The sequence below is a fragment of the Hippocampus comes genome, unplaced genomic scaffold, assembly GCF_001891065.2.
Source record: "Hippocampus comes isolate QL1 unplaced genomic scaffold, H_comes_QL1_v1.1 scaffold36, whole genome shotgun sequence".
NCBI classification, from domain to species: domain Eukaryota; kingdom Metazoa; phylum Chordata; class Actinopteri; order Syngnathiformes; family Syngnathidae; genus Hippocampus; species Hippocampus comes.
In genome coordinates this window covers 6,279,096-6,291,433 of record NW_017805695.1, presented here as the reverse complement: position 1 = coordinate 6,291,433, position 12,338 = coordinate 6,279,096, and the positions used below count along the sequence as shown (strand labels likewise).

The 12,338-nt window shown below is 39.9% G+C and overlaps 1 protein-coding gene and 2 long non-coding RNA genes across 4 annotated transcripts in view; 2 read left to right on the top strand and 1 right to left on the bottom strand.

Moving 5' to 3' along the window:
- Positions 1-362: 362 nt before the first annotated feature.
- Positions 363-1,986, top strand: LOC109523034 (uncharacterized). Its single transcript, XR_002169684.1, has 2 exons — positions 363-1,135; positions 1,230-1,986. It is a non-coding gene; the product is annotated as an uncharacterized LOC109523034 (long non-coding RNA).
- An 807-nt stretch (positions 1,987-2,793) lies between these two features.
- Positions 2,794-12,338, top strand: part of LOC109523072 (phosphofurin acidic cluster sorting protein 2-like) — a 39,380-nt gene continuing 29,835 nt past the window's right edge. The window contains exon 1 of one of the 2 annotated variants that reach the window (XM_019881906.1): positions 2,794-3,148. In XM_019881906.1, coding sequence (XP_019737465.1) covers positions 2,931-3,148 — 218 coding nt within the window. In that variant the 5' untranslated portion in view covers positions 2,794-2,930. The remainder of the gene's footprint in view (positions 3,149-12,338) is intronic. The other variant, XM_019881905.1, reaches the window with a different exon arrangement.
- LOC109523078 (uncharacterized) overlaps positions 9,269-12,338 on the bottom strand; it is a 6,062-nt gene continuing 2,992 nt past the window's right edge. The window contains exon 2 of the long non-coding RNA XR_002169696.1: positions 9,269-9,586. This is a non-coding gene — a long non-coding RNA (uncharacterized LOC109523078). The remainder of the gene's footprint in view (positions 9,587-12,338) is intronic.

Below are 12,338 nucleotides of genomic sequence, written 5' to 3'. Positions count from 1 at the left end.
GCTGGCTGGTTTCCAAATGTGCAAGCTTGAGTCCCTTTGAAAGTTTAGGGCTGCTCCTCTGTTATAACTTTCCACTGTTCTCTGACAAGCTTTACACGTTCAGCACAGACCAGGTGGCTTTAAAGTTGTCAATCAACGGCATAAATGCAATCTATGCCTTTATTCTGGAATGTTTTTCAAGTATTCTATTTTTTGTGGAGGGGGGGGGGGAATTTTTAATAGAATAATTTCCACTGTTCTCTGACAAGCTTTACACGTTCAGCACAGACCAGGTGGCTTTAAAGTTGTCAATCAACGGCATAAATGCAATCTATGCCTTTATTCTGGAATGTTTTTCAAGTATTTTTTTTTTTGAGGGGGGGGGGGCAGTATTGATTAGACTAACAGTACTGTAATGTATTTGATTTTGTAAAACTACCACTAACTACGTGTTATACGTCTCTCTCTCTAACGTGTGATTTGGAAACATCACTGACGTCATCGCGTCACTATGTCTGCATCTGGCCTGGTATTTTAGGGGGTTCACTCGGGGGGGATTTAAGACGTGACGTGGGGCTGCCGTTTTAAGCATCAACTACAAATGAATCCAGTGTGCCATCTATTGGGCAGTAATGGAAAAAGTTGCAAAGGATACGTTTCTGACGCAATGCTATATTTAAACACTTGGTGGCAATGCACTTCACGTATTTATTGAAGAATGTCATCCATTATGGTCTACATACATTTGTATCTAATAATAACTCAGAAAGGCAGGTGGTTCCTTTTGTAATCTGGCCTCAGTGATAGGGCAACATAGCTGGCTCTTAAGCATTAATATCTAGGTCACCTTATTATATAAGCTTATTTTTATGCAGCTCCACATTTTGTATGAGGTGCTTCTGCACAATGTAATGAGATTGAGTACAATGTATCAAAAATCATGCCTTTACAAATACAATAAATCTCAGCTTTGATTGGCCAATATTAAGATTAAAATATATGAAACACATCTGTATGCATATATCACTGCAAACTACAACCACAATCCATCACATTTTACTCTTGTCCTAGGGTCATAGGTGAGCTGAAGCCTATCCCATCTGATTCTTGGTGAACAGTGGGGTACACGTCGACTAATTTTCAACCAATCACAGGGGTACGTATGAATAAAACCATTTATCCTCATAGTCATGTTCATGGATAATGTCGACACTAACTGATAGCAATATGATTTTTTTTCTTCCACTTAGGTGTTACAAACGGGCTGACATGTTCACAAACACAGCCCTCGACAACAAGTCATGTCAAGTCGACTGAAGTTTCACGCTTGTCAGAATTTGAGTTTCACAACACCTAATGAAAAACAAGTCTTGGCAGTTCACTGCTTGACTCTGTGAGACAATGCACTTGAGTTAGGAGTTGGGTCGAGACAAAACAAATGCGTTTTGAGTGCAAAATTCTTACCTCCAACTAAAAGAAAATTAGCTTTTTGGCATATCACATGCAGGCTCTAAATGTTCTTTAAAAATACTGACGTTTTAGCACACCACTTACCTGCTTAGAGCAGCTTTCATAAGTCTTAAGTGAACATTTTTAATGTGACAAGAATTGCATTTATTTCATTTTTGGTTGCTGACCAAGAACCTTTGGATGTTCATCTTTGCTCACTTAAAATGGTCCTTGTAAATTTTGCTTTGTAATTATAGGGGTCTTAAATTTCCAGTTACCCCTGAGTGTAAATGCTTTAAAATTCAGGTTAAAAACTAATAAAAAAATTTTCCCCTTTAAAATCCAGGTTAAAAACTGCTAAAGATTAGGGTCCTCTCAACAATTTTAATCAATCATTTATTTGATTAGTGGTTTTCGAAAACTACTTTTATTTCTTCATTTTACTTTTAAATGTTAAAATCTTTTGTTAATGTGTTTTAATGACGTCACTGTACATTCTAATAATTTTGGAGGCTACTTTTGCTTTCTCCGCTTTGCTTCTGAATGCCTGTTTAAATATCATTTGTAATTAAAGAAAGGAAATGTATTGGTTGATTCGTACGCAGATCAAAACACATTGCTGTTGATTTTGCTCTTTCAGTACCTTGGTTGGTTCCTTGCAAAAAGATTTAACAGGTGGCCATGTGCATTCAATTATTTTGAGAAGGTCAAATTAAGTTGACCTGTAAAGGTTATACAGCATTTTAGGTTCATCCTGAAATTTGACCCGAAACCTTAATATTTCTAGTTTTGTCACATTGCTACTAGAAATAACTTGAGATTTATTTTGCTGGTATGCATACTATGTTCATAATTAAAATGTGTTTTAAAAGACTATAATAAACACACAGCAGACTGTCTTCTTTATCAAACTGTGGGCCTTATGGTAGCACAGCTCTTGTTTCGCGTTGTGCTGTGTTAGGTCTGTGTACTGCATTCTAAAAGTCTATCCAACCATCCACTGTCTCTATACCGCTTATCCTCATCAGAGTTTCAGGTGAGCTGGAGCCTATTCAAACCCACTTAGACCCTGGACTACAGTCACCAGTCACCAGGAGAGAGGGATGTAAACAAACAACCTTTTCCAGTCAATTCAAATAATTCAACATGCTTGTTTTGAAGAATGTGGTGTATTTTTCTCCACTCAACTTGCTTACCGTCTTTATCTGCAAGTGTTCTGTCTTTAAAATGGCCTTCGTGGTTTTGCATATAAAACGAACAAATGATTGTTTTGATGTGGATAATTTTACACATTCCCAAGGCAAGAAGGGGCTGCCCCCTCCCGCCTGTGCTGGCATGCCCCGCCCCGCCCCGCCCGGCCCCGACTATTAGCGTCTCGACCACAAGCGGTGGAGGGCTCGGTTAGTCGGGAGTCTGGAGGAGCTGGCTGGGCAGCGCACACTTCACAGGCTCCCGCATACGTCCGACCCTCAGCTCGTGTTGCTCCGTCGGCAGTGGAGGTGATGATGGCGGCGGCTGTTGAGAGAGGAGGCTCCCGGGCCGCTTTCCTGAGCCCGAACAGCAGTGCCGGTTGTATACCTGCGCCCTCGACGCTCCCTGCCGGAGCCCTGGCCGGGGCTGTTGTGCTGGGTTCGAGCTCGGGCTCCGGCGGCATGCCTGTCCCGATGAACCTCTTTGCAACCTGGGAGATAGACCGATCATCCCCGAACTGCGTCCCAAGGTAATGTTGACAATATTGGCATCGCGTGAATATGTTATATTTTGTCTTGTGGTCTGTGATGATGCTATCGTTGGATAAACAACGCCCTCGGTGACTAACGTGAAGCAATGCGAACGAGCTGCCATGCATTTCTGGTTTACTGTTGGGTTGGCTAACTGTGAGGCTAACTAGCGAGCTGGCTAATGCTAAAGCTACAAGCATACATTAATGGTGTTAAGAGTTAACAGTAGATGTCTAACAATCGCTTCCTATCCTAGTAACGGCGCATGCTGCCGAGCGCCACAGTCGCAGAATCGGTGGCATTCGTGTTTGTCATAATCATAATGACAGTTGCTTGCTTTTTTGGGGGTGGTTTCCGACTGTTGTGGTAATAAATAGCTAGCAAAGTTGTACCAAACTAATTTCTCCAACGGCTGTTGCAGCAAATCGTCAGATGTACACAAGGCTGCAAATCTCCATTGACGTTCAAAGGTTTAATCACATTTAAATCCATGTGTGGATTTATTGACGGTAGCATTCCATATCCTCGATGATACGGGTGCCGTTAGTCCAATTAGTAGCACATTATTGACATTTTGTCGCGGCACTGTGCTGTGAACCTTGTCAACAAATCGGATCTGTGTGTGACTTGGTTCTCGAAGTTGACGCCTATTCATGCTCTGATGCCTTAACTCGTCAAGTGCAACCGTTAAAGCATACTCTGTGTGTTCACACGGCCTCTAACACTAGAAATGTTTAATGTTCCTCTGAGTGATACGCACTTTTGTCATAATGCCAGCTTCACGATACGATTTATTTTCGATCAGACTTGTGTGTGCATTAGTATGCATCGTCGGTGAGCAGGCACACTGCTGCCACCTGACCAGAAGCCTCTCTCGGGAGCTGAGGGTACATTAATCAGCTTTGACCTAGATCTGTTCTACTCACTGGGGGGAAAGTGGGCTTGCAAGGGGAGGGCTTCCTCCACTCTGGATGTGCGTGCGTGCATGCGTGTGTTTGCCTGCTGCCTGCATGAGTATGCAAGCAAGTGTGAATGGAGTCACATGTGAACAACATTTACTGCATAGTTTCACATGAGCATTGTTCAGCACCCACGTTAGCTCAGATGATGTAAACAAAGGCAGATTAAGAATATATGAGCATCTTTATTTCAGTTCAGAAATTCTGTTATTTCAGAAAGATGTCATTGTCTGTGTTTCTTGATTAACATTTCAAAGAAAACCATTGAACAGTTATTACTGGCATATTTGAAGTTCTGCACAAATGTGGAGTATAGCATCGAGTGTGGCAAAATGTAGTTTTGTTCATTATGCAGATCATTTTTTCATACACTTCCAAGTCGAATGCAATCAAGCGTCCCTCGACTTCCAAGTTGTCCTCATTTCAAAACTATTTTTGCCCATTGGAAATTGTTCATTTGTTTCAGTCTCAACTTGTCATACTGCAATCGTAAAAAACTTTAACTGTAGGATTATTTAAGAAGAGTTGAGTAATCTTAACTGTTTTACATACAAAGAGAAAATAATCACTTTAAATGCCGTCAAAAAGTATTTGTCCTCTTATCAAGTACTTTTTTGTTTCCTCACTTTAATGTTTAAGAACCATAAACGTGTTAATTTCACACAAAGATACCCCAAGTGCATATAAAACACAGTTTTTAAGTAGTGATTTCATAAATTAAGGGGGAAAAATATTCAGGCCCTGTTTGGGCCACCATTAGCAACAAGAACCGAAGTCAACTGTCAGATCACTGTGGAGATTTTTTGATTTATTCTTTGCAGAATTGCTTAGATTCAGCAACTCTGAAGGGTTTTCAAGTACTGTATGAGCGATCTTTTTTGCTCCGGAACAACTTCTTTCTTCTTTCTCCCCATTATCTTGGTGCTGTGGACTGTAAATTTCCCCATTGTGGAACAAATAAAGGATATCTTAAAAGTGGACATACTTTTTTTTTTCGTCTGCTGCGGTTTGTAAATACACAGACGTGTGTGATGATCCACGCACACGTTGGACAGAAATGACGAGTGTGGCACATAGCACATACCTAGAAATGGAGGAAAACTTCAATTGTGTTGTTGTTGGAGCTGCGAAAGAGCAGCTCATTCAACGCAGGTTTCGCGAAACTGTCTTCCCAAATTTTGGAACAGTGTCGACAAATGCGTGCAGTAACCCGTGCCTGTTTTATGTTTTTGTTGATCTTTTGCTGTGACGGTTCTATTTTCTGAAGATGATTTTTATTTTTTATTCCTGCACTTCATCCGAACTACTTCTGTTACAATGTTGTACAACTGCTGTTGGGTATTTTTAATTAGATGGCTACTCTGTTTTTCCATTTATACTTTGTAACAATGCAACACAAAAGCTCTGTGGTCAAGGTAGGGCGGGAGCTTAGTGTGAGGCTGCCCAGCGTGTTCACGATTTTTTTTTTTTTTTTTTTTTTTTTTTTTACTTAACAAATAGCTGACTGTGGAGCTGACTGTTTGGTGTTGCTGAGCAACCAAGGATGGATAAGGGTGAAATGTTGTTCATTAAAATTAATGAGATTAATTTCTGTCATGTTTCTTTTTTCTTGTACACTCTTTGCTTTGGAACAATTACAGGTTTTATTCTACAGTATTGAATCTCCAATGTGGGAAAAAAAAACTGCATCTTACAGTGGCAAGACGAGTTTTGGAAGTGATCACACATTCAAAGCAGCACTCATTGAATACATTGATTTTACAAACGGTGAGTTAAAATATGTTGATCCACTCTTGAGTCCATGTTCAAACGCCCTTTATTTCAACAATTTATCAATACAATGGAACATATACAAGTCAAAATTCACTCAGCGTTTTGGGGGGAAAAAAAAACCTCCCAAAACTTCAGAGTTTAAAACGTCATCATAAATTATAAAAGTTTGACCAGCAATAGCAGTCTGTCTTGAATAGAACATTGTGACAAAAGGAATACCCACTGGAAGTAATGTGAATGACAATGTTGGAATATAACATTTTGGTGGCAGATGAGACTGCCCTTTTTTACTTACTGTATGTCGGTGTATAAACCTATTGCTGTTTGACTCTATTAGATTGCACAGTTTCATTGCCGTTAGGGAGTGAAATAGTCCCCAGATGTCCAAGTGCTTGAAAACGCTTCTTGATAATAGAAAATACAATTATATAAAGTCGTTGCATGACTTTCGAGGTTCTAAAGAATACAAATTTTAAAAGAATGTACAGGTATTTGCAATCGCAATGACTAGGTGCCAAGAGTGTCATAATTGTAGTCAAGAATGCTAAATTAGGAAAGAAAAAATTATGTCACCTCTCGAAAAAAATGCAACATCATGGTTTGGTGTGGCATCTTCAAGGAAAGCTTGCAACGCAGGCCACAACAAAATCCTTTCTATTTTCCTCTGACTTTAACTTTGGGTACCAGAGCACCCTTCATTCTTTGTCCCAAGACAACCTTTCTGTCATCTACAAAGTACTTGAACAAGCCTTAACTTTGCCATTAATAAATATGCTTGTCACATAATTCCTCCTGCCCCAATTCATGTTTCGTCTATCAAAAGGTTGTTTATTGATGTTAACAATCTAGGCAGGCACGGTAACACTGGTTTGTACTGATGTCGTGCCAGACAGACACCGCTAGTCCTGTTATAAAAAGAATAATTATAATAATGCATGTCAAGAGCTACTTATGATTCAAGAACAGTCCCTATCGATGAGTAAATATTAAATCTAGTTTAAAATCCATTGTAATACCACATGGCTCCATCCCTCGTCAAGCAAACAATGACATTGACTTGCCACTGAAAGAGTGCTACCTCTAAAATGCCATAAGCTTATTTTGTCAATTCGCACACTGCATCCTCCTGAGTGTTGTCAAATGTCTTTTTTAGTGCGGGGTTGCTGCAGTAATGTAATTTCATAACCGGAAAAGAACCAATTGTCATCAAATGGTGCATAGAGACACTGACAGTGTAATCCGCTGCTTCCTAAACCATAAACACCCCCATCAGCCATGCCGAGTAGCATTTTCGAGTTGTGATACAGACACAAATGGCAGTTGGACCACATCACTGTATCGCAACCACTCCAATTTGGTAGGTGAGGAATTTATATTGGTGGCCCCTAGATAGATGCAAATACAGTGGTATTCTGAATTTTATCCACTCGGAGGGCCAATCAACTTGTCGTCCTGAAAATCCTGATGTTGAAATCAACTGGACTTTTTGCTTTGCTATGGTGTGCACAAGCTCTTTTAGCTTGGACAAGTCACTACCCTCACTCTCCCCTTTTTCACACTCACTCCCATAGCCTGAAATGTGTCAAAATCCACTTGGTTTCCTTCCTCTGCTTTCCTTGAGGAGGAGGAATTTCCTTGGGGAGCGTTTCACATTCTTGGCAACTTGAGAATTGCTGGGACGGTTCCTTTCGCTCACCCCGCCCCCCTTACCCTTTTTAGCGTTCCATTGTTGACCAACAACCTACACACTGGGAGGGTGGCACAGGATTCAAGCTGTGGATTAGCCACCCATTTAAAAGCAATGCAGATCTGTCCCAGGGCTTGAGAACAGGCATGATGCTTCTCTTGAATACATCACGAAGGGAAAAGTCCACTCCTGCCCGGATGTCAAAATGGGATAAAGCCGAGATCTTGGTTGGCCGATCAATGGGTTATTTGCAAATTCAGTTTTATCCAGTTTTGTGTTGCAGCAGTCACCAGCCCAGTCTCAGGGCGAATCTGATCTGTCTTAAAGCTGTTATACTCTCTTCCTTGTTCTTGCTCCACTTATTTCCCACCTCTCCCATACAGACATTTCCTGAGTTGGAAGTGCCAGCAACAACACATGGACTATTCTTTCAAATAGAACTCTGTGGATGAATGAAAGCACCTGACAGACCAGCTGAAAACAAGCTGTGTCATCAGAGATATTTTGCAGTCTGCCAGAATCGACTTTATAAATTCAGAAGTGTCAGATCCACAAAGTAAAACTCCAGTTTGGCTTTAGCCACAGGTGCTTCGACTCAACTGGAAGGTGAACAAACTCCTGGGGAGATGTATGAATTAAATACCTTGTTGGACTGGGTTACAGGGATAGTAGGGGTGGAACATTTTTTGAAAACCATCACACACTGTTTAACTGTAACGATAAAAACATCAAAAATAACAACCGGTAATAAATAAAAGGTATGCATGCTGGAATAATGATCTTGCCTTAATTTAATCACAACTTTACTGAGTGAGAAATCTAGCCTTGTATGGTTGAACACAAAGCTGATATATTTTCAGGGAGCCATGACATTCTGTCAGGCAACAGGTCGCCTGCCACGATATGCCGCTGGCATAGACAGAAAAACAACATAATAAGATAACACAAGATACTTCCTCGTCACATCCTCTCAGCTATTCAGAATTTAAGTCAGTCAAATTAAGTTTTGTGTGCTGGGATTATAATAATCACAATCACAAGCAAATAATAATCACTATTGGTTGTCCTTACTCTAGAGCGAGAGCTGTTTGAAAGATTGAAACACAGACACTTTGTGTGCTTTATTGACATGACGGAATAACGGAATGAATAATAGCTATATATATATATATATATATATATATATATATTATAAATCAAAGGCAGTTGTTACTTGGGAATCAGGTTAAGGACACATCAGTATTTAGTGTGTTAACTCTCAAATAGCACTGGAGCTAGAACCTGCCCACTTGTCTAATCCCAGATTAAGGCGTCTGAACTGTCTGTTTCTGTTTAGATTTGACTGCTTAATTAGCCCACAGCACTATTGTATGCACCATTCTTCCTCACTCTGTGTTTCTCAATTTTTATTGAACCAAGACACTTATTAAGAAAGCACAGCACACCACCAAACAAAAATGTGACAAAAAGTACGTACACTGAAATAATGATGATTTTGCCCAGATTTGCTCAGAAATTTGCTTACTCAGTCGAAATTCTGTGTTTACAGTATTATAAACATCTATGCTACCATTAAAAAAAATATTTGTTGAAATTGACCAACCTGAGAAACACTTTTACTTATTAGTGATGGGAAAATGAAGTTTCAAATTTCTTTCATGAAGCAGTTGATTTTTTAAAATGATTATTTATTTATTTTACTCCTCTACGTGGCACTCTCTGTTTAACATCGGGCTGAAAGTACACAGACTTGTCATTTCTTAAACCCCTTTATTTAAACCAAGTGCCGTCCGGAGGAGTACAAAAACATGCACATGAAGCAAATTTGTCCAATTCGACTAAAAGTGAATGCCATAACCCACAATATCTTGCTTTGTGTCATAGGCTTGTGGTCTGACTTCACTTGTGATTTGGGCTGTAAACATGCTTTGCCTGCTCATGTCTTGCATGGTCACTACAAACAGTGGGCTGCTGACCTCATCAGTTGCTGCTCATGGTTGAATAAGAGTTGTTTATCCCTGCAAAATAGAAAAAAAGATGACAAGCACATACTAAGTTCCTGGTAATATTTTCAGATCACTGAACACAGTATGGCTTGTTCAAAGTGTCATCAAACATCAGGCTAAAGAGTTGACAAGATCTCTACTTAACCTTTGCAGAGTACTGTTCATTTGATTTGTTGTGTGTCGTATTGTGACTACCGGCATGTTAACAAATACTGGCAGAGCTCTGTTTCTCATTGGTAGTTTTTAGAAGAGTAACTGTAAGACCACAGTGTGTAAAGAATGAGCGGGATACTCTTTTTTTTTTTTTTTTTTTTTTTTTTTAAATTGAATTGTTTTTCTGCTTTACTTCTCCCTCACAGAGCAGGGAAATAAATCACCCATAGTGCATGTACTTTATTTTCTATTCCCGCATTGTGATGCTTTGAATAGGAAAAACACTATATTAGGAAAAAGCATTAAAACAGGTCAGCATCTGTTCAAGAGGGTACTCGCGGTCAGTAGTTATTTTTCCAAATGGATGTTACAGAGGAAGCAAAGGCTTAAATTGCCAAATGGAAATAAACTGATCAGAACTCCAATGTGAACAAAACACCGTTAAGAAACGCATCAAATACGCTGATAATCCCCTCAGAGTTTGATTGTACGACAGCACTAGGGAGCCTCTTGACGTAGTACACAATGTCCTCTTGCAATTTCAAAAGTGGAAATAAACTGATCAGAACTCCAATGTGAACAAACACTATTAAGAAACGCATCAAATGCGCTGATAATCCCCTCAGGGTTTGATTGTACGACAGCACTTGGGAGCCTCTTGACGTAGTACACAATGCCCTCTTGCAATTTCAAAAATCATTTTACTCTTTCCCAGTGTTTTGTTATTTTATCCTTCTTTTTATTATTTATTACTATTATTCAGAATATCCCAACAAGAAGGGCATACCGGCATTTCAGGGCACTGGTCTAACTTTTTGCACTGGTTGCACTGATAGGCCCAATTTTTTTTTTCTTTCTTGGTTGCACTGGCACTAAAGTGCACCAAAACTCTCAACGGCATCACCTTCAATGTCAGAGTTTTGTAGGTTTAATAGTTTTAAGGGAAAAAAATGTGTTTTGTAGTATATTGAGTGGTAAATGATTCACAATCTGGTCAATAAAGTTCTTTATTTTAAGTACAATTCTGCTAGACAGGTAACTTGCACTGAGTGGCGAAGGTTGGCGAGTGTTGTTTATTTGTCAGGATTCGTTCAAGGTCGCAAACGGTCGCAAAGACGCTCTCCAGATATTCACCCACAATTTTAATGGTCACAGTTTTTCACGTGGCAAAGACATTTTGAACTTGTTCAAACAACATTTATAATTTCATATGGGTGAAACAGCAAAACTCCGTTCTCCTTGTGCTTTTCATTGCAAAACAGCAGTGTTATGCACTCTGCTACTTGCATACGTTTGTTGACGTTTTCACAGCACCAGAAAACTGCTTCCTCTTGTTCTGTTGTGTATATACACTTGACATGGGCCCTCTCCCCCATTACATTGCAGGCTTGAGAAGGTTTCTTTGTGGTTTTAAACCCCAAAGAGCATATGGCCATCTGTGACACATAACGTGATGTGGGGGGCTCAAATGCCTCTTGCGTGCAAACCTTAATACAATTACATTGCAGGCTTGAGAAGGTTTCTTTGTGGTTTTAAACCCCAAAGAGCATATGGCCATCTGTGACACATAACGTGATGTGGGGGGGGGCTCAAATGCCTCTTGCGTACAAACCTTAATACACGCTAAGCTTGTTCGGTGCATGCTACTGTTTGAACTTGTTAAAACACATCTATTGAGTATAAATTATACTTTGTCAAAAATAAGGCAGACCTGCATTTGAATTGCTTCTTTAAATTCTACATGACTGGGATATGCTGATTTGTCATATCCAATTCTTCCACACAAGTTATGAAGTGTAAAATGTCAGGCTGTAAAAATGGCCACGGGGAAGTCTCATCCTCACAGTGGTTAGACTTAGCTCCGTTTTCTTGTAAAAGAATGAAATATTTAGAAGTGGCTTTCAGACCAGTACTCCTGTCATTCGGGGCTAAATTATGCATCCGGATGTATGAAATTGTAATGAAAGAACAAAGTGCGATTGCTTTCTTTTGCGTGTTTTATTAAAAGAATGTGGTCACATGCATTTCCCATGAAGGCAACGAGAAGTACGGTACACAGAATTTTTTCTCCCCATCTAGCTTTGTACCTCCTGCGCACATTCAGTCTTTTTCATTCACCCCTCATTTCAGTCACTCTCTCCATCTTCCATTCCCCCTGCTTTGTGCCTCCGACAATTGCCGTGCAGTGATGCGAAGGCATGGAACTGGCAAAACATCAAGCAGAGTGCTGACCAGGGGAAAATAAATACAAAAGTGTGTTTTTGTTTAGGCAGTCATTTGTTCAGTTCAGAGGTTTTGTTTCTGTGCTATTTTGTGCCCCTGACTCCAAGTTTTTTTTTTTTTTTTGCCAGGGGCAGAATAGCAGTGGTCTCTTTGTAGTCTCTTCAACTAAACAGGACTTCTATCACCATGTTACTTGAGAGGTTACTTGAGAAACTTAAGAGGTCCAGAAATAGCGTTGCATTAGTAGCGACAGGGGCTCAACTGCACATTTTGGGAGGATGTTTTATTAGGGAAGGCTATGCACTTTTGGTTGAGTGATGCTGTAAACTATTGCTCTGTAATCAAACATTGTCTTGCAGTTCTTCAAGCAAGGCCATTAAATCGCCCC